Here is a 20262-nt window from a genome sequence, read left to right on the forward strand (position 1 = left end):
AATCGCCACCTGCTTGGGCAATGTAAGTGCGTCTAAAAGATCGTTCACGAGCTGTCCGTGTTGGATCTTCGTGCCATGCGACATCATAAAGCCTCTCTCTCGCCACATTCGACCAAAACTATGTGCAACGCCAAAAGCATATTGGCTATCGGTAAACACATTCACTTGCTTTCCCTTCGACAAAACACACGCTCTCGTCAATGCAATTAACTCTGCCGCCTGCACAGAATTCTGATTCAATCTCGCAGTTTCCACAACCGTACTCAACGTTACCACAGCATACGCAGTCGTCACATCACTAAGCGTGGGCGGAAAATCCGTTCCGCTCGCGGATTTTGCGGATTTTTGGGAAATCCGCAATCCGCGAGATTTGCGGATTTCCCGCAAAATCCGCAAATTCGCACGCAGCGGATTTTTTTGGCGGCGCGCGGCGTTGGTGATACAATTTTTGCGGCGCGCGGCGTTTATCATCGTTTGCCGAGTTGTTTTTTTCGATAGTTTGCGAGTGCTGCGCCATTTTGGATCTTGCTGTGTGATCCCGCGGGAATTGGCGAGCGCGATTACGTCATCGCGGCTTGCCAGCGAGAGTTTGTCAACGCGAGTACGGCGAGATCACGTCTCGCGGTACTTCGCAATTGCGAGATTTGAGATGCGGCGCGCGAAAATATAAATTTGCAATTCTGCACAAGAAATCCACCAGCAAGCAGCATAAACCTTCTAGAAATGATGATTTTTATGTGAATAACTCCTTAGTTTGACATTTGCCTGCACTTTTTTAGCGAGGAGTCCATTTTGGGGAGGGGGGCAGGGGGGTGGGAGGAAGGAAGTGCCCCATAGTCTTCAACTTCCTGTTCCTGTTCAGCAGGCTCCTCCCAGTGCTTTGTCCATCTCCTGGTCACTTTTCATTCGGATGTGGACCTGGAAGGATTACCTTTTGTGGATGCTGCTGGATCTTTGGATTTGAGGCCTTTTTGACTTTCTTTGGATCACTGTTGGATTAGAAATTTTACAAGTAAGTTTGTTTGGGGCATTACAGTTGCTGCAACTAAAATTTTGGGATTTTCGATTTTTGGGCTGTTTTGGGGCCTTTTCCCAGGGGTACTCAGTGGTGGGTGGACTGATTCTTTCTGTGGGTTGTCTTGAACTTAAACATCATGGAGGCCATAGATGAATTGGGATTGTGCTGATTTTTCTGTGTTTTTCGATTTTTTTTTTTTGTAAAATTTTGTGTTTTTCGATTTTTGACCTGTTGTTGGGGCCTTGACCAGGGGTATTTGAGTCTAGCATGGGCCTAGTCTTTCTGTGGGCTGTCTTGAATTTAAACATCATGGAGGCCATGGATGGAATGGGATTGTGCTGATTTTGCAGTGTTTTTCGATTTTTGGGGGTGTTCATGGGGAGGGACATGCCATGTGGCTGGTGGCCATTTTGAGTGCAGCTACAGGCACTGGCCATGTGCTGGCAGGCAAGTGGCCATTTTGAATGCAGGCTTTGTTGTTAGGCCTCCAACCATTTTGCCTACTTTTCAACCTTTATTTATGCCAGGGGTAGTGAGTCTTGCATGGGCCTAGTATTTCTGTGGGTTGTCTTGAATTTAAACATCATGGAGGCCATGGATTGAATGGGATTGTGATGATTTTGCAGTGTTTTTCGATTTTTGGGCCTGTACTTGTGGCCTTTTCACCAGGGGTATTTGAGTCTAGCATGGGCCTAGTCTTTCTGTGGGCTGTCTTGAATTTAAACATCATGGAGAGGCCACGGATGGAATGGGATTGTGCTGATTTTGCAGTGTTTTTCGATTTTTGGGCCTGTACTTGTGGCCTTTTCACCAGGGGTATTTGAGTCTAGCATGGGCCTAGTCTTTCTGTGGGCTGTCTTGAATTTAAACATCATGGAGAGGCCATGGATGGAATGGGATTGTGCTGATTTTGCAGTGTTTTTCGATTTTTGGGCCTGTACTTGTGGCCTTTTCACCAGGGGTATTTGAGTCTAGCATGGGCCTAGTCTTTCTGTGGGCTGTCTTGAATTTAAACATCATGGAGGCCATGGATGGAATGGGATTGTGCTGATTTTGCAGTGTTTTTCGATTTTTGGGGGTGTTCATGGGGAGGGACATGCCATGTGGCTGGTGGCCATTTTGAGTGCAGCTACAGGCACTGGCCATGTGCTGGCAGGCAAGTGGCCATTTTGAATGCAGGCTTTGTTGTTAGGCCTCCAACCATTTTGCCTACTTTTCAACCTTTATTTATGCCAGGGGTAGTGAGTCTTGCATGGGCCTAGTATTTCTGTGGGTTGTCTTGAATTTAAACATCATGGAGGCCATGGATTGAATGGGATTGTGATGATTTTGCAGTGTTTTTCGATTTTTGGGCCTGTACTTGTGGCCTTTTCACCAGGGGTATTTGAGTCTAGCATGGGCCTAGTCTTTCTGTGGGCTGTCTTGAATTTAAACATCATGGAGAGGCCATGGATGGAATGGGATTGTGCTGATTTTGCAGTGTTTTTCGATTTTTGGGCCTGTACTTGTGGCCTTTTCACCAGGGGTATTTGAGTCTAGCATGGGCCTAGTCTTTCTGTGGGCTGTCTTGAATTTAAACATCATGGAGGCCATGGATGGAATGGGATTGTGCTGATTTTGCAGTGTTTTTCGATTTTTGGGGGTGTTCATGGGGAGGGACATGCCATGTGGCTGGTGGCCATTTTGAGTGCAGCTACAGGCACTGGCCATGTGCTGGCAGGCAAGTGGCCATTTTGAATGCAGGCTTTGTTGTTAGGCCTCCAACCATTTTGCCTACTTTTCAACCTTTATTTATGCCAGGGGTAGTGAGTCTTGCATGGGCCTAGTATTTCTGTGGGTTGTCTTGAATTTAAACATCATGGAGGCCATGGATTGAATGGGATTGTGATGATTTTGCAGTGTTTTTCGATTTTTGGGCCTGTACTTGTGGCCTTTTCACCAGGGGTATTTGAGTCTAGCATGGGCCTAGTCTTTCTGTGGGCTGTCTTGAATTTAAACATCATGGAGAGGCCACGGATGGAATGGGATTGTGCTGATTTTGCAGTGTTTTTCGATTTTTGGGCCTGTACTTGTGGCCTTTTCACCAGGGGTATTTGAGTCTAGCATGGGCCTAGTCTTTCTGTGGGCTGTCTTGAATTTAAACATCATGGAGAGGCCATGGATGGAATGGGATTGTGCTGATTTTGCAGTGTTTTTCGATTTTTGGGCCTGTACTTGTGGCCTTTTCACCAGGGGTATTTGAGTCTAGCATGGGCCTAGTCTTTCTGTGGGCTGTCTTGAATTTAAACATCATGGAGGCCATGGATGGAATGGGATTGTGCTGATTTTGCAGTGTTTTTCGATTTTTGGGGGTGTTCATGGGGAGGGACATGCCATGTGGCTGGTGGCCATTTTGAGTGCAGCTACAGGCACTGGCCATGTGCTGGCAGGCAAGTGGCCATTTTGAATGCAGGCTTTGTTGTTAGGCCTCCAACCATTTTGCCTACTTTTCAACCTTTATTTATGCCCAGGGGTAGTGAGTCTTGCATGGGCCTAGTCTTTCTGTGGGTTGTCTTGAATTTAAACATTATGGAGGGCATGGATGGATTGGGATTGTGCTGATTTTGCAGTGTTTTTCGATTTTTTTGTGCTCTACAACTGAACTGATGTTCCTCTGTCTTCCATTTTTTTTAGGTGCACAAGACTCAAGAGAACCACCAGTGCCAGGAAGAAGTCCTGCAGCGGTGTGTGTGTGCAGCATAACGTCACGCGACGTCACGTCTGGCCTCAGACAACTCTACAATTCGTGCAACTGCGGCCTGCTGTCTGACCTGCTCTGAAGAAGATGGCCCCAAAGAAAGTTCTCCGTAGCTCCTCTAGCAAGAAAGTTGCTAGTAAGGAGCAGAAGAAGCAAGTTACCAAGGAGGCTGGTGTGCCACCCGCCACTTTTTTTGGGAGCAAAAAAAAAAGTACGCCTGCAGCAGCAGGATCTGCTGGGGACCAACCTGAGAGCAGCACCCCTGCTCCATTGGGTTCAGTGCCTCCACCACCACGCCAACTTAAGTCAAAGCCCTTGAGTGCTTCAGAGGCAGTCAGTGTACTTCTCCAATCACCATCGACCAGTGATGTTGGCTCATCGCAAGAAAGTAGCAGCAATGTCCCTGAATCAACACAGGTTGTTGTAACTCATCTGACAAGTGTTGAACAACCACAGCCGCAACAACAACACCATGTGCAAGTACACGCCCAAGTACATGTGGAAGGAGAGGCAGCAAAAGGAGATGCGCAAGCAAAGGTGCATGGACGTTCACAAGTGCCCACAATAGTTGTTCCTCCCGAAGTAGGGGCACATTTGGAAATCGACATTGAAGCTGAGGTATCATTGGAAGCCACTCCTCCTGATGATCATTCATTGTCTTCCACATCCCTAGCAAGGAAAAGATCAAGGGGGGTGTCTACATCTTCTTCAAGCCCACCTCGTTCTGATGCAAGTGATCTGTCTTGGGAACCACAACTGCGGTCTGACAGTGAGGCAGAGGCACACCATGATCTGACACCGGTACCTCCTAAGCGTAAAAGGAAGGTCGTCCAAAAACTCAAACCTATGGAGTGTGATGAGGCTCAACAAGAAGTGACAGATACTGCTGGTGATGAAGCCTCTCACGATGACGACGAGCCAGTCATCACAAAGGTCACTGCAGCCCCACCGGGCATGCAGCAAAGAGACATTTTGACCCTATCCCGAGAAGCTGCTGAGCGTGATGATGATGTCGGCGAGGAGGCAATGGAAATGGAATCATTAGATTTGGAGTTAAGTAGTACACCAAAACCTACCGCTTCCATATTTCTTCGCAAGAAGGTACCCACCTCGTCCTCGACCTCAATTCGTGGTGGTGAAAGTGCAAAACGTACTGAAGTTCGGCAATCCACATCCTCCACTTCATCTGTCATTAGCAGCAGGACCACCACCACCAGTATCGCCGCCTCCTCCGGCCCCCGAAGACATTTCAAGTCTCCAGTTTGGGACTTCTTTAGTGTTTGCCCAAATAAGGAAAACATAGCCATTTGTAGCCTTTGTAAGCTTCGATTTAGTCGTGGTAAGCTTGGTTCTAACTATGGTACCGGAGGCCAGAGAGGTCATCTTGAGAGAAGGCACCCTGTCCAATGGTTTCCGCACCTAGAGGCGGTCAAGAAAGCCGGAATTGCACGTAATGAAAACGTTGATTTGTCATCTGCTGATGACGAGGAGGTAGAAGAAGACGATCCAAACACTTCACTTACACCCAGTTCCCATGTCAGCAGCACACCCCATGGGAGCCACACTAAGAGTGTGGGAGAGAGTGAGACATCAATGCGGAAAAGTTCATCAGCGAGCGTAACTGGGTCGAAGAGATCATCATCCCGTAAATCATTGGTCCAGGGCAACATTAAAAAGATGTTGTTTACAGAAGCGCAATATGAACGCAACCACCCAATGACCCGTCTGTATAACACTAAGCTGGCTAAAATGCTAGCTCTGGACCTTCTCCCTTTTTCTTTTGTCGAAGGGGTTGGTTTTCTAGAATTAGTGACAGCGCTCTGCCCTAAATGGAAGGTTCCTAGCCGGTTCTATTTTGCCCGAGTTGCGGTTCCAGCACTACATGAAGATGTTCTGAAGGCGATTGGGGCAGCTTTGCAGAAGAGTGCTGTTCACACTATACATCTGACAACAGACATGTGGACCAGTGGCGCAGGCGCTGATTACATGTGCATCACTGCACACTGGGTCTCTTTTTCAGGGGCTAAAGCAAAGCTAAACTCAGGTGTTGACACTAACATTGTTTTTAAAGGTGCTCGGAAACATGCAACACTAGCCATGTTTGGTTTGGAGAAACGTCACACAGCAGAAAACATTTTGGATGTCTTTAACACAAAGGTCCTTAACTGTCTGTCCCCACTAAAACGCAAGGTTGGTTATGTTTCCACGGACAATGGCTCCAATATAGTTAAGGCCATGAGGGACGGTTACTATTTCAGAGTGCCGTGTTTGGCGCACTGTATAAACCTGGTTGTCCAAAAATTCTTGGGTAATAAACTCAGTGCAGCGTACAGTGTATTGGAGAACTGCCGAAAAATTTGCAAGCATTTCAGGCATTCTTTTAAGGCCCGCAAGCAGCTGAGGAGCATGCTATATCAATGTCAAATGCCAGTGAAAGCACTCATCCAGGAGGTGGTAACACGTTGGAACTCAACCTTCTACATGCTTGAGCGTCTGTATGAGCAGTATACGCAACTCGATCAATATTTCTTGAAAGAGGGTATAGAGGAGCTGAGGATGGGTGGGCCGCAATGGAACATAGTTGAAAGCCTAACACGCATGCTTCGTCCTTTTGAGGTCTTCACGCGTGCAGTCAGCAAGGAGGACTCTAATTTGGGAAAAGCTATCCCATTGTTGTACATGCTGGAGGACCAACTGAAGGAGGTGTGTTCTGTGTTTCGAAAAGATGACAAAAAGAAAGACTCTTCTTTGCTTCTGGCTGAGCAATTATTAGAGCTCCTACAAGGTGATGAACGTCTTCAAAAGATCCACTCAGAACAGCATTACATTTGTGCTACTATTCTGGATCCACGCTACAAAAAGGCGCTGGCAGGCAGAGCATTCTTTCCTTTTGCTGATGAAGATGTTACAAAGTACAAACGTTGGCTAGCCTTGTCAGCCAAGAAGTTTGAAACAGAACGGCTGGAAATTGAAGGAAATGGCAGTACATCAGCAGGCCATCCCCAGTCAAAACAATCCACTTCTGCACCTGTGGCTGTGGCACAAGTGACCTCTCAGCCGTTAAAGACACCGGCAACCGCATCATCTGCACGAAAGACAGCAGAAACATTGGAGGCTGAAGAGGATTGGCTAGCTCTGCGTGGGTTTGGTTCTCAAAAGGCCAGAGGCACAGCAAGAGCTACGCAAAGTGGAGGAACCTTGGAGGAGGACCTTGAGTCGATGGTGAAGGACTATCTGAATGACTCCACAGAGGTCTATGTTAATTCTGACCCATTGGCGTATTGGCATGGGAAAAAAGAATTGTGGCCACAGCTCACCAACCTGGCTTTAAACTACTTGTCTTGCCCACTCGCAAGTGTGTCTTCTGAACGGGTTTTCAGTGCGGCTGGTGGGATTGTAACTCCCAAACGGAGCCGCCTCTCGCCCAAAAATGTGGAGAGGTTAACAATGATCAAGATGAATCAGCACCTCATACCACCAGATATAAGAGTACGAGAGAGCGTGCCGGATGAAGAGGAGGTGGCCAGCACCATAGATGAGGGAATTTCTACTCTGTCAGGTGGCACTGACCTCACCCGGGCTGAATTCGCAGAGTATGATGACGAAGCCTTATTCTTATTCCTGGACCGTGATTCCGACTTCGAGCCCTGAAAATGAGACAACGAATCAATAACTTTCTTTTTCATCCTTATTCACTTTTATTCCTGTGTGTCTGTCTTTCTTTGTTGTGCACAGTTAATATAATTCAAACTTTAATCAGATTATCACAAAGACAAGCCCATCAGCAGAACTGTCTTCACTTGTTTGCTAATTTATTTGAAGGTGCCGCAGTCTGCATTCCTCAGGTTCACAAGTTCAGAAGAACATGCTCCTCTATCCTCCTCCTCCAGACTCCTATTTCCATCAAAGCAGAGGGCTGGTTTACGCCCAATGAAGAAAGACTCAGCACTTGTGGGGGTGTTGTTCTACCTCTTTGCAGGTGAGTTGACGGGTCTGGGGCCATTGCTGGGAAGCACTAAAAGTGGTTTGTGCCAAATCCGAGGCGGAAATTTTTTTGTGTTTTTGATGACTTGCTTGCCTTTGAGGTGCTCTTAGGGGGGGTTCCGTCTGTTTGTGGGTGAGTTTCATGGTCTGAGAGCATTGCTGGGACACTCTAATCTTGATTGCATTTGCTTTTCAGGAAATCCGTCGTGCCAACCCCGACTTATGGCCTAGCTACGCAGCGCGTTTGGACCGAAGGCCCAGAAATATTGCAAGTATGAGATTTTGCTTTTGGCCTGTTTGGGGGTGTTATGCTTCTTGGCGGGTGGGTTGCCGGGTCTTGGGGCATTCCTGGGAAGGTCTAATACCGGGTAGAAGTGGTTGGGACAAAATCCAGGCCGATTTTTTTTGGGCTATTTCAGACATTTTGCTCTATGTAGCGTTTTCGGGGGCCTGTTTGGGGGGCTTCCTGGTGTTTGCGGGTGAGTTTCGTGGTCTGGGAGCACTGCTGGGACACTCTAATCTTGATTGCATTTGCTTTTCAGGAAATCCGTCGTGCCAACCCCGACTTATGGCCTAGCTACGCAGCGCGTTTGGACCGAAGGCCCAGAAATATTGCAAGTATGAGATTTTGCTTTTGGCCTGTTTGGGGGTGTTATGCTTCTTGGCGGGTGGGTTGCCGGGTCTTGGGGCATTCCTGGGAAGGTCTAATACCGGGTAGAAGTGGTTGGGACAAAATCCAGGCCGATTTTTTTTGGGCTATTTCAGACATTTTGCTCTATGTAGCGTTTTCGGGGGCCTGTTTGGGGGGCTTGCTGGTGTTTGCGGGTGAGTTTCGTGGTCTGGGAGCACTGCTGGGACACTCTAATCTTGATTGCATTTGCTTTTCAGGAAATCCGTCGTGCCAACCCCGACTTATGGCCTAGCTACGCAGCGCGTTTGGACCGAAGGCCCAGAAATATTGCAAGTATGAGATTTTGCTTTTGGCCTGTTTGGGGGTGTTATGCTTCTTGGCGGGTGGGTTGCCGGGTCTTGGGGCATTCCTGGGAAGGTCTAATACCGGGTAGAAGTGGTTGGGACAAAATCCAGGCCGATTTTTTTTTGGGCTATTTCTGACATTTTGCTCTATGTAGCGTTTTCGGGGGCCTGTTTGGGGGGCTTCCTGGTGTTTGCGGGTGAGTTTCGTGGTGTGGGAGCACTGCTGGCTATATATACTTTACTTTGCAAGAGGTTTGAAGCAAATCCATGGTGGCTGAGGGGACTTAGGGCCTAGCTGCAGAGCGCGCGCGGAGTGATTTGGGAAATTTGTGAAAAAGTGACTAAGTCCCCATTTTTGTACTTTTGCTCTTTGGCTGTTTGGGGGTCTTCTACTCGTTTTCTCCTGGGTTGACGGCTCTGGGGCCATTGCTGGGAAGCTCTAATACCGGATAAAAGTGTTTTGGACCAAATCCCAGGCGGAATTTTTTTTGTGTTTTTGATGACTTGCTTGCCTTTGAGGTGCTCTTAGGGGGGGTTCCGTCTGTTTGCGGGTGAGTTTCGTGGTCTGGGAGCACTGCTGGGACACTCTAATCTTGATTGCATTTGCTTTTCAGGAAATCCGTCGTGCCAACCCCGACTTATGGCCTAGCTACGCAGCGCGTTTGGACCGAAGGCCCAGAAATATTGCAAGTATGAGATTTTGCTTTTGGCCTGTTTGGGGGTGTTATGCTTCTTGGCGGGTGGGTTGCCGGGTCTTGGGGCATTCCTGGGAAGGTCTAATACCGGGTAGAAGTGGTTGGGACAAAATCCAGGCCGATTTTTTTTTTGGGCTATTTCTGACATTTTGCTCTATGTAGCGTTTTCGGGGGCCTGTTTGGGGGGCTTCCTGGTGTTTGTGGGTGAGTTTCGTGGTCTGGGAGCACTGCTGGGACACTCTAATCTTGATTGCATTTGCTTTTCAGGAAATCCGTCGTGCCAACCCCGACTTATGGCCTAGCTACGCAGCGCGTTTGGACTGAAGGCCCAGAAATATTGCAAGTATGAGATTTTGCTTTTGGCCTGTTTGGGGGTGTTATGCTTCTTGGCGGGTGGGTTGCCGGGTCTTGGGGCATTCCTGGGAAGGTCTAATACCGGGTAGAAGTGGTTGGGACAAAATCCGCGCGGAAAAGCCTTTAGTTTTGGCACTTTTTGTAACTTAGGGTTCGTTAGGGTTAGCCCTAGCAGCAGGATTGCATGTGTATCGGGGTGTTCTAGATTTTTCAAACTGAGTTCTGGGGTCTTAGAGCACTCGTGAGAATGTGTAATTTTGGTTGCAAGTCATTTGAAGAAAATCCATGGTGGGAAAGGGGGGATTTGGCATAGTTAAAGAAAGCCTTTGCCACTATTCTTAACTTAGGGTTCATTAGGGTTAGCAGTATTTCTATTGCATGTGTTTGAGTGGGGGGGATTTCGAGTCTTGGAGCGATGCTGGCTATGGCTACTTTTGCTTGGTTGCTTGCAAGTGGTTTGAATACAATCCACGGGGGGTAATGGGTAATTAGGGTACTTCGGCCTACTTTTACTTTCAAAGTAAGTTTTGTCTCCAGTTTTCTGCTAGGCCTCGTTTTTTGGGTGGGAGCACTGCTAGGAAGATCTATTTTTGTTCTAAAACACAGTTTACAGTACACCTAGCTTGAGGGGCAAGATCCGCTACATTAATTTGCCCATACTTACTTATCCTTCAAAAGGTGACTCAGAGTACGCACTTTCAAAAACATTGTACTGTCTGTCTACTAGGAAAAACAAATTGTGACTTTTTGCACTCCACAGCCTACATACCTTATATTTATTTATCAGTGGTGTTGTAATATTATATCACTTCCTGTTTTTCGTTGAATAATTACAGGCCGGGTTTCAGTCTCTGCAATGGGGAAAAAAGGATGGAGTCAGGCTTCACAGTAGCGAGCCACAATTCAGCATCAGGCAGGCAGTGGACAGGGTGTCTTCTGGTGACCAACATCGGTGGACGAAGCGTCGGCTGCAATGGAGGAGTGCCGCTAATAGGAGGATTTTTTTTCTGCGGGCAACTTACTTACCACTTCCAACAGGACCACTACAACCACATAGATACAGTATCCCTTGCCTTTTTCTCTGACTGTGACTGCATTTCTTTGCTCTCTCTCGGCTTCTACATTGATCCCTTAACACATCACTTAGTCCACTCCACTATCTGCACCACACATAGTCATTTGTAAGTGCTCCTACGTAATTCGCAAGTCGCAGCACGCCCCAGGCCGTAGAGGACTGGGATGGCCCCAATGATGAAGCATGTCACCAAGGGGCAACCCTGGTGAGTGAGGGGACACCTAGAAAAAAAGCAATTTCTCCTTTTCTATCTACTATACCTTCTGTCAGGTTACGCAGCCCCTAAGCGCCTACCGTACTATGAAACTACATTTCCCATGAGTAGGCGGGAGACTTGCAGACTATTTAGTGAGACTATATGAGAGTACCCTTGTATGTTAGGACATCACTTCACTGATGCCTGTCTTGTCTTCTCTTACAGGTATCCTTTCCCTGCTGACCCTACCTTTACCCATCCCACATTTTTTATTTTAGTTTGTTATTTTTCTCCCTCGCCTAATGCCTCGAACACCCTGTGTTTACACTTCTGGGTGTTGGTGACATTTGGAGGTGGAACCATATTTGCATCGACTGGATCACGGGGAGTAAACGTGACACCTTCCAGACCAACCCCATTGAGTGTTGTTGTGAATGGATTTATAGTGACCAGCAAGGCTCTCGGGTATCTGGCTACAGAGACCTTATGTTGAATATAGTTATCAATAATTCCACACAGGCCCTGTACTGTCGCATTCTTTCTTTCCACAGTTGTCGATGATATATTCTTACTCTGCTTGACAAAGAACCATTGCTAATGTGAAAGAACTTCAACCGAATTAGTAGTTATACTTTACCATTTGTTAGGCTACAATGTGGCACTGCTCTACTGTACTTCTGTCACCTGCTATATTCTCAGTTGTACCGTTGAATTGCTCAGGAGGACAAACCAGATTTCATTTTCTTTTTTTTCATAGGCATGCAACTGCCACTGTGTCACACCACTACTACCACCGCTATGAGGAAATTTTATCCGACCAAGATTGCCAACGTTATTCGGTGTTTCCCGTGGAGCCAGCCCTGGGCCTAGCCCTACTTTCAAACACAAATTACAGGTAAGATAAGCGTTTGGTGGTTTGGGGGTATAATGGAGTATTAGTACGAGAGACGAGAGCCTGAAGGTAGTACTACTAAAGTCCTAGGACTCTTGGATTCACTTCACTTAGTCTGTGAGAGGCACTTAGTGTTGAAAACATTTGGGCATTTACACTTAAAGGAAGAAAATGGAACTAAACTTTCAGGAAAACAGTCAACGTTAAACCCCCACCCACCAGGCAAGCAGTAAAAAACAGGTATGCTCAGATAAAGTTTGAAAAAGTATATTTATATCCCTAACAAAATAATCTCCCGCAAGACCCTCCCTAACCCCAACGATTGTCCTTCAAAAGTCCCCAAAAACCCAACTCCCAATTCCCACCCCCCAAAAGTCTCTAAAAAAGGGGCAAGGGACACTATGGGTGGATGCTGTTAACTTTTTGGGCCAGGGCATCATGCTCCTCGCGGAGCAAGGCGAGCTCCTGCTGAAGGCGGGACACCATCAGGGTAGTGCGGCGCAGGCGTGCCTTCACTGCCTTGCAGGTGCAAGGCCTGTGAGAAGCAGCTGTTGGCCTTGCTGCTCGGCGGTGGCGTTTGCCTTTGGCAGCCCGGCTCAGTCTCGGTGGACCACTGTGCTGGGTCACGGTGGCAGCCGGTGAGGCCACGGAGGACGACGTTGTCGTTGTTGTCGACCGCACACTTTCCTCGTCCTCCAGGGCCACCAGCCGCCGATATTCCGCAACAGTGGCCTCGATTCTCCGTTGCCGGGCCGCTCTAGCCAGCTCCTTCCTCCTTGTTCGTTTGGAAGGAGAACCTATATGAAGAAAGAAAGACATAGTCTGTAACCAATGCTCTTTAAGATTAACTCAATCATTCAGCAGAAATGTGTGCTGCAGTACAACTAGCAACTTGCAAGCGCATTACATAACTATTGAGGCCAGTATCTATCTAACCTCACACTTCTTCATCCTTGCTCTAACATTAGTGGGAGTTTAAGGAACAAATTCTATGAGCACTGTGGACTTCCATTGGAGTCGACTATGAAAGTACACCAGTCTTATTCTTCTTCTTGTCTCTTGTTTTGGAAAATTGGTACGTTATTTTCTGCAAGCCGGCATAATGCCAGCGCGGTAAACTTGCACCCGAGAAAAAGAGACGCACGCCATGAGGAGTGACCTAGACTTGCGTTGCCGTTGCGTTACTGTACCCGTCCAGTACATGCAGGTGGTGAATCTCTTACTTTTCTATTACGGGTGGCACTGAGAATACTCTGTTACAACTCAAGGGCTACTGCTTAATTAATTTAACTTTCACCCTACAGTGGAAATGAGTACTAGAAATGGAAAATTGAAGAAGATAAATAATCTGATTATCTATCACTTCACATGGGATGTTTTTGCTTATATATGGGATGACTTTAGGTGCTTTGCTTTTTATTGAGTGACAGGCAGTGATACATCCACACATGAATGACTGAGTACTACTAAACTTATTAAGAGAGGTAGGGAGTGGCCACCATAATAACCGGATCTATGCAGTGCTTGCAATACAAACTACTGCTACTACTTATGGTAGTATTTGGACAAAATTAAAAGTTCTTTTCCTTGCCTTTCCTACACTGGAACGGACGTGCGGGTGCAGTGTTACATGCTCTTCAAAGTTACACTTAGTTCATCCACTGACCATCTACTCTCTCTAGATCATGGGTACTCACAAACTTTCTCTCAGGGGCTACATTTACAGTGTAGTTTGTGGCCGAGGGCCGCACTGGTGGGGGCGGAGTCAGAGGGGGCGGGGCTAAAGCAAAACGATAACTTGTGACCATGAGGTTGCACACAGGTCCCTGCAGCAGATGCCCTCATCCACTGAGCCACCAGACCCAGCATTTACATACATCTCTCTCCCTCCTGCTGTCCCTCCTGCCCTCCCTCCATCTCTCTCTCCCTCCTGCCCTCCCTCTCCCTCTGTCATCTCACTGTGTGTGTGTCTATCTGTGTCAGCCTTCAGCCCGGGTTGAGACCGCTTCCTCAACGCGCACACACAGACAACAACACCAAAGTACTTAACAGGTCTTTAAAAGACCATTAACATATTATTGAGGCTTTGTTTGTTTTAGCGCCCCTGCTTCTCCACCCTGACAATCACTGCTTGCCCGGCCCCACAGAGCAGAGGCTTTGTTCTATTTCACCTCTTTGTGGCCTTGCATCTCCACTCTGCTCTGTGGGGGCCGGGGGAGCAGTGATTGTCAGAGTGGAGATGCAGGGGCGCTAACAGGTGAAATACAAAAAAGCCTCTGCTCTGTGGGGGCCGGGGGAGCAGTGATTGTCTGCAAGGTCTGCGCACCGCCAAGGAAGGCTTGCCGGGCCACCACCGGCCCGCGGGCCGTACTATGAGTACCCCTGCTCTAGATACACATATGCTATCTAAGAGTCAGATAGTAGCATGATCCAGGTATATGGACACATACAGTTTCTGTGTCACCCACCCAGGCTGTTGTCCTTCCACCCATCATTGCTTCATCATTCACCCAGCCATGCATCTCATATTCTTGCCTTCCCAGCTAGTCTTCAATCTCAATAAGTAAGGAATATATAAGAGCTTACCTCTGGCCGCCACCACCGTCTCAACTCTCACAGCCGCCGCCGCCGCCTCCTCCCCTGATGATGAATTGCCCTCCGCCTCCGTGTCGAGCACCACCACCACACTGGCCCCGCCACCAGATGTTCCACCTACAAAGTACATTTAAGAATCTTAGAATAAAGCACTCACTAGTCACTAGTATTTGGTCTAGGAATGAAGACATGTGAAAACAATGTAATTTGTGACTGTCTACGTTAAAGTTAAAAAAAATGTCCCTTTTTCCAGGGAAGGTTGTCTTGCTGCACTTTTTGGCACAACTGATGAAGGCTGATTTTTTAACACGCACCATTTTTCTCCACACAGACAGAAGATGGACTTCTAACAACAAGATCAAGTTGAAACCAGGTGAGAGCTCGGCTCGACCACAAGAAATGTCTTCAATTAATCGTCAGCACTAACCACTTTTCCATTATCAGTTAAACGTTTAGTTTTATTATGACTTCATTTTAATAAATGTGTTTACTTTTAATAAAGCTTTTAAATTTAAATACAATCTGTGTTTTTTGGTCCTCCAGACTAGAGTGACTGAACGAAAGGTTTTGCAATTTTTGCAAGCATGAGTCCAGATAGAACACTTCAAAAGACATTATGGACAATCCCAGAGGACTGCACTAAGTTGATAGAGCTATTGCTGACTAGAATCATGGGAGTTTCGCCAACCGTGCAATCTTAGTTAGCTACACAGACAGACTAATAAGAATAATCTAGTAATACCACAGGGAGTCATAGTAGAGGCAGGATAAGAATTTAGATACAGTCTACAAGAAGAGCAAAGACAATTTTGAAAAAATTCAAATGAGGAACGCTAGGAAAAATAGGTACTAGTCTAAAATGAAAACTTACTGGGGCCAGCAGAGGAGCCCTCGCCTGCCCGATCCTGGCCCTGTTGATGAACAGCATCCGCCGCCTGCTGCTCCTGTGTCCTCCTCTCGCCCCTGGGGGGAGCTGACGTACAACATGAAAGAAAGAACAGAAAACATGGATGATTGTTGCTTGTCAATGTCAACCAAATCAAACATTTCAAAAGAACAATAACAAAATATTTCCGCGAAATTATATTGATTATGGTTACTTTTTATTTATTTGCGGACCTGTGACTTCGAAAGTCACGTAACTCACTAAACAAAGTACTGAAACGTTCACCTAGGACTGGCAGGCAGCAGTCCGCAGGCAAGACGCAAAGTGACAGACAAACTCCATTGTGATTTCAGTCAGATCAGTGACAACACTAACAGTTGCCTGCTACATTACCAGTCATTTCAATAGTCAAACTATCAATCCACCGCCACTATTTTTCTTATTGTCAGGGTTACAAAGGAAGGGGCAGATTTAAGCCCTTGCGGCTCTTTTGCGCCGTTCTTGCGTGACTTTTGTGACGCAGCAGCTAAACAAAAAAGGGCGCCATGGTGCGGCGTATAATATTATAACAACGTGACGCATTTGGGAGATGCATCCCGTTATAAAGCCCTGCGCCATCAGGGGGCGTTCCGGCGCAAGGGAGGGCATTCCTGCGCTGGAACACATCCTAATAGTGGCTGAGGGAAATCTACAAAATATCAATCAGTCACCTTTAGGACAATGATGCGTCACACAAACCCTGCACCTGCTTGAAGCAGACGTACGGCTTGACCCAGCATTGGGGAGATAGGGTACCCCAGAGCATTGATGGAGCTGCGCCATCGTTGCGACGCAACTCCAGCAGTAAAGCTTCGGTGACGTTTTGGGCCCATGGGGAGCCGCATTGCAAATACGGCGCACCATGTTTGGTGGTGGTAGCGGGCCGCACAATTAATGGCGCATCCCTGCTACTTTGCAGGGATGCGACGGTAATTGCAATTCTGCCCCTTAGGGGCATACTTACTTACGCGTTCTGGCGCATCTCCAGAGATGCGCCAGATCAAATGCGTCACGCAAAACTACCCTTGCGACACGGCAGATGTGCCTCATTTACAATGCGGCGCGCCCTGGCGCAAGGGTAGGCACTTGCGTGACGCATCTCGTCACGTAAGAGCGGCGCATCGCTGGAGTCACGTCGCCAACGCAATGCAACTCCAGTAATGCTCAGGGCCACCCAATACTTTACATGCTGTGTCAGTCCTTTCGCCTGCTTCGAGCAGACATAAGGAATTGAATTGACGTAGCAGCGTCGCAGAAGTGCCTGCGTTAAATCTTGTAGATTTCACGCAGGCAATTTTGCGAGGCGCACAGCCGCTGGACCGCCCACCCTGCGTACTAGGAACGCACCCATTGTGGTGCAGGCCCATGGCTTTATAACGTGACGCATCTCCCTAGATGCGTCATGCTGTAAATGACTTGCAGGGATGCGGCACGTTTACGCCGCTGTTGCGTCACGCAAGGCAACGTAAACGTGGCGCAAGGGGCTTGTAAATGTAATCTGCCCCCTAGTGTCTAGCATTACGCAGTTCTGTTAAGTACACTCATACATAATAGTTACTCAGGCCAATGAGACCACGAAATAGAAAACAAATAAGCATAGTAGCAACCCCACTGAGAAGGAGAGCAGTGCACCTGAAATGCACAGAAGATTTTGAAATATAATTTAACTACAATGTAATCGTCATCAGCGGCATTATTGGCTTGCTCCATGTAAAAAACAAATATTTGCAATACAACAACACAGAGCAGGAGAAAACATCATAGTAGTGAGTGATTAAATGCCAATGGCTACTACTACTCACCAAGCCCGGGGATCTCCAAGCCGAGCTGGTCCAGCAGGTCGCGCTCGCGGTCCAGGAGGTCCGTCCAGCGATGGGTGACCTGGCTGTAGGTGCGCTGGACCCCGTAGAGGTGGGATATGGCCCAGCACACCTTCTCCCACCGCTTCCGGCGCTCCCGCATGTTATAGCCGCCGGCCGCGATCCTGCCGCCTCCCGCGATGGTCCTGGGCAGGCGGCGCTGGACGAAGTAGACCAGCGCGCCCACTTCCTCCGGGCTGAATATCTCCCGGCGCGTCACCTGCTCCCCCCTCGATCTCACGCCTGCTGTCCTGCCACTGGGTCCAGCACTACTCCCCGCCGCCGCTGCGGCCCTCAAGTGCCTGGGCAGCTTCACGGCGCCTGGCTTGACCATGGTCTGGGCAGGTAAGGTAGGAAGAAGTAGAAAATTAAGAAAGAATAGGATAGGGAAGAAGAAAAGAAAAGAGTTTACAAAAGTAGTTTAAAAGTAAAGAAAAATAGCAGAAAAGACAAAAATATACAGCTAGGAAAAGAGAGGGATAGATAAGAAGCAAAATCGTAAAAAAAAAACTGAAAACAAGCAAAGGATGGGAAAGATATCAAGAGGATTAAACACCATGCCCAGACACAGGAAATGAATGAAAAACAAGATGGCCGGCGCCCGTTTCCGAGCGCGAAAGTCAGTTCGCGCGAGATTTTCCTCGCGATCTCGTGCGAACCTCTAGATTTCCCGCGCGATCTCGTGCGAACCTCTACTCGCAATGCGCTTACTGCGCGAGATTATACATAGCGGGCGGAAACGGAAATACGTCACGCAAACAAAATGGCCGCGCCCGTACTCGACCTTGGGGTAAATTCGCGTGTTGCGCTGCAAGCGGCTCGCGAATACTGCAAAAAAACTCGCGAAACAACAAGCCGCAAAAAAATAAAATGCTCATTCGCACGAATTGGCGGCTTCCGCGGTCGGTTTCGCACGACGCCGCGCCCCGCGAATAGCGCGAAAAAAACCGCAAAACGATTTCAGCAAAAGCAAAAGCAATGAGCAGGTGCAAAAGGTCAACCTCATGATTTGTAACGATTCTTTGTATTGCTTCCTGAGGGGGCCCTCCAGAATTCGGTTGCCTGCTTGCAACTATTGTGTGACCCTGCTCTGACCTTAACTGTATGCCACAAAGGTCCTGATTTACAGCTAAAGGAGCAGACAAGCAGGTGCCAGGCTGGAACTTTAAATTCTTTCAGTGACACATTAATTAGCCCCTAATTCATTATTGTCAGTTGGGGCAGGGCAGGTGTTGTAACTAATTTTGCAACAATGAAAGCACTTAGCAAGTGCAAAAGATCACTAATCAGGGCGCACTAAGGAAGCAGGTGCCAGCTAAAAAAATATTCTGTGACACATTAATCAGCCCCAAATTAATTCAGGTCACTTGAGGCAGGGAAGGTGTGCTTTGCTTTGCCGAAAATAATGTACACTGGACAACCAGAGGGTGTGGTGATGAAACAGAGGGTGGCATGGGTGGGCCAGAGGGTGGCATGAGTAGTCAGAGAGTGGCAGTGGTGACAGAGAGTGGCAGTGATGAAGAAGAGTGTCCCAAACAGGCTGGACATGTAGAAACAACAAGTTCGCAAAACTTGCGACCCGACAGGTAAGTTCGCAAATTGCGAAATTGTAAAAACCCTCGCGAACTGGCAGAAACACGGGCGAACACAAAAAAAAAAAAAAATCCGCAAATTCGCGGGAATTCGCGGATTTTGCGGATTGCGAATCCGCAAATCCGCAAAATTCGCGAACGCGAGATCCGCAAAATTCGCCCATGCTTACACATCACCATTCGGCAACTTAAAACACGAACCGTCCACATACAAAGTACCATCGGGATCTGCCAATGGAGTGTTTTTTAGGTCAACACGACCCTTCGTTTCTTCCTCAGTTCGCAAATAACAATCATGTGGTGGTACGTCGTCTGATTCCATATTCGTTGGCAACAACGTCGCCGGGTTTAGGACATTACAGCGCTTTATTTGAATATGACTTGCCAAAAGCGTCAACTCGTAACCGGACAACCTTGCGCTCGTCAAGTGTTGGGTTTTTGTACGATTTAAGAGAGTGTCAACTGCATGTGGAACCATCACCGTAAGCATATTATCCATGACCAATCCTGCAGATTGTCGTATGGACACCGCAGCCGCCGCTGTCGCTCTTAGACAACTCGGCAATGCTCTAGCTACTGGGTCCAAAGTCGAGGAAAAATATGCACATGGACGCTGCTTACCGCCAAATTGCTGCGTCAAAACACTCAACGCACAACCCTCTCTCTCGTGAACGTATAGTGTAAACGGCTTGCTGTAGTCAGGAGTACCTAACACAGGAGCCGAACACAACGCATCACGCAATTCAGAAAAACTTTTCTGACACTCTTCCGTCCATGGCAAAGGAGTTGGAACATCCTTGCACATGAGGGCTACCAATGGTTTTGCTAGCAATGAAAAATTTGGAATCCATTGCCTGCAGTATGGCGTGATACCTAGAAAGGCACGCACATCTCTCTGAGTTGTTGGCACAGTCATTCGAGCGATCGCTGCAATTCTCTCTGGGGTCAACCTTCTTCCCTCCTTTGACAGTAAGTGACCTAGATAGGTTACTTCTTGACAACAATATTGCAGTTTAGAAGGTGACACCTTATGATGTAAGTCACAGAGATGCTGTAACAGAGACACCGTAGCCTCTTGCAGATCTCTTCTGTGTCCGCAGCCACCAATAAGTCATCAACATATTGGATCAAGGCTGCACCAACCGGTAATACAAACGCGTCAAGTTGACTCTTCAGGGCTTGGCTGTATATCGATGGACTCTCACAGTAGCCCTGAGGAGCGCGTTTAAACCGAAAGCTGCGACCACCTAATGAGAAAACGAATAGGTCTCTGCTTTCCTCAGCAATCGGAATGCTAAAGAAAGCATTCTTCAAATCGATCACTGAGAACCAAGAAGCAGATGCTGGAATCAGAGTCAGTAAAGC

The 20262-nt window shown here is 47.7% G+C and overlaps 2 protein-coding genes across 10 annotated transcripts in view; one reads left to right on the forward strand and one right to left on the reverse strand.

Annotated features, from left to right (window-relative positions):
- The window catches only part of CDHR5 (cadherin related family member 5), a 423620-nt gene that overhangs the window by 359708 nt on the left and 43650 nt on the right, over positions 1-20262 (forward strand). The window lies entirely within an intron of this gene.
- Positions 11094-14705, reverse strand: LOC147733235 (uncharacterized). Its single transcript, XM_086957785.1, has 2 exons — positions 14513-14705; positions 11094-12723 (listed from the first exon to the last, which is right to left on the reverse strand). The coding sequence occupies exons 1-2, from the start codon at positions 14649-14651 to the stop codon at positions 12326-12328; spliced, it is 537 nt and encodes a 178-aa protein (XP_086813911.1). The 5' UTR covers positions 14652-14705; the 3' UTR covers positions 11094-12325.

Source organism: Lissotriton vulgaris, chromosome 2_1 (assembly GCF_964263255.1).
Source record: "Lissotriton vulgaris chromosome 2_1, aLisVul1.2, whole genome shotgun sequence".
NCBI lineage: Eukaryota > Metazoa > Chordata > Amphibia > Caudata > Salamandridae > Lissotriton > Lissotriton vulgaris.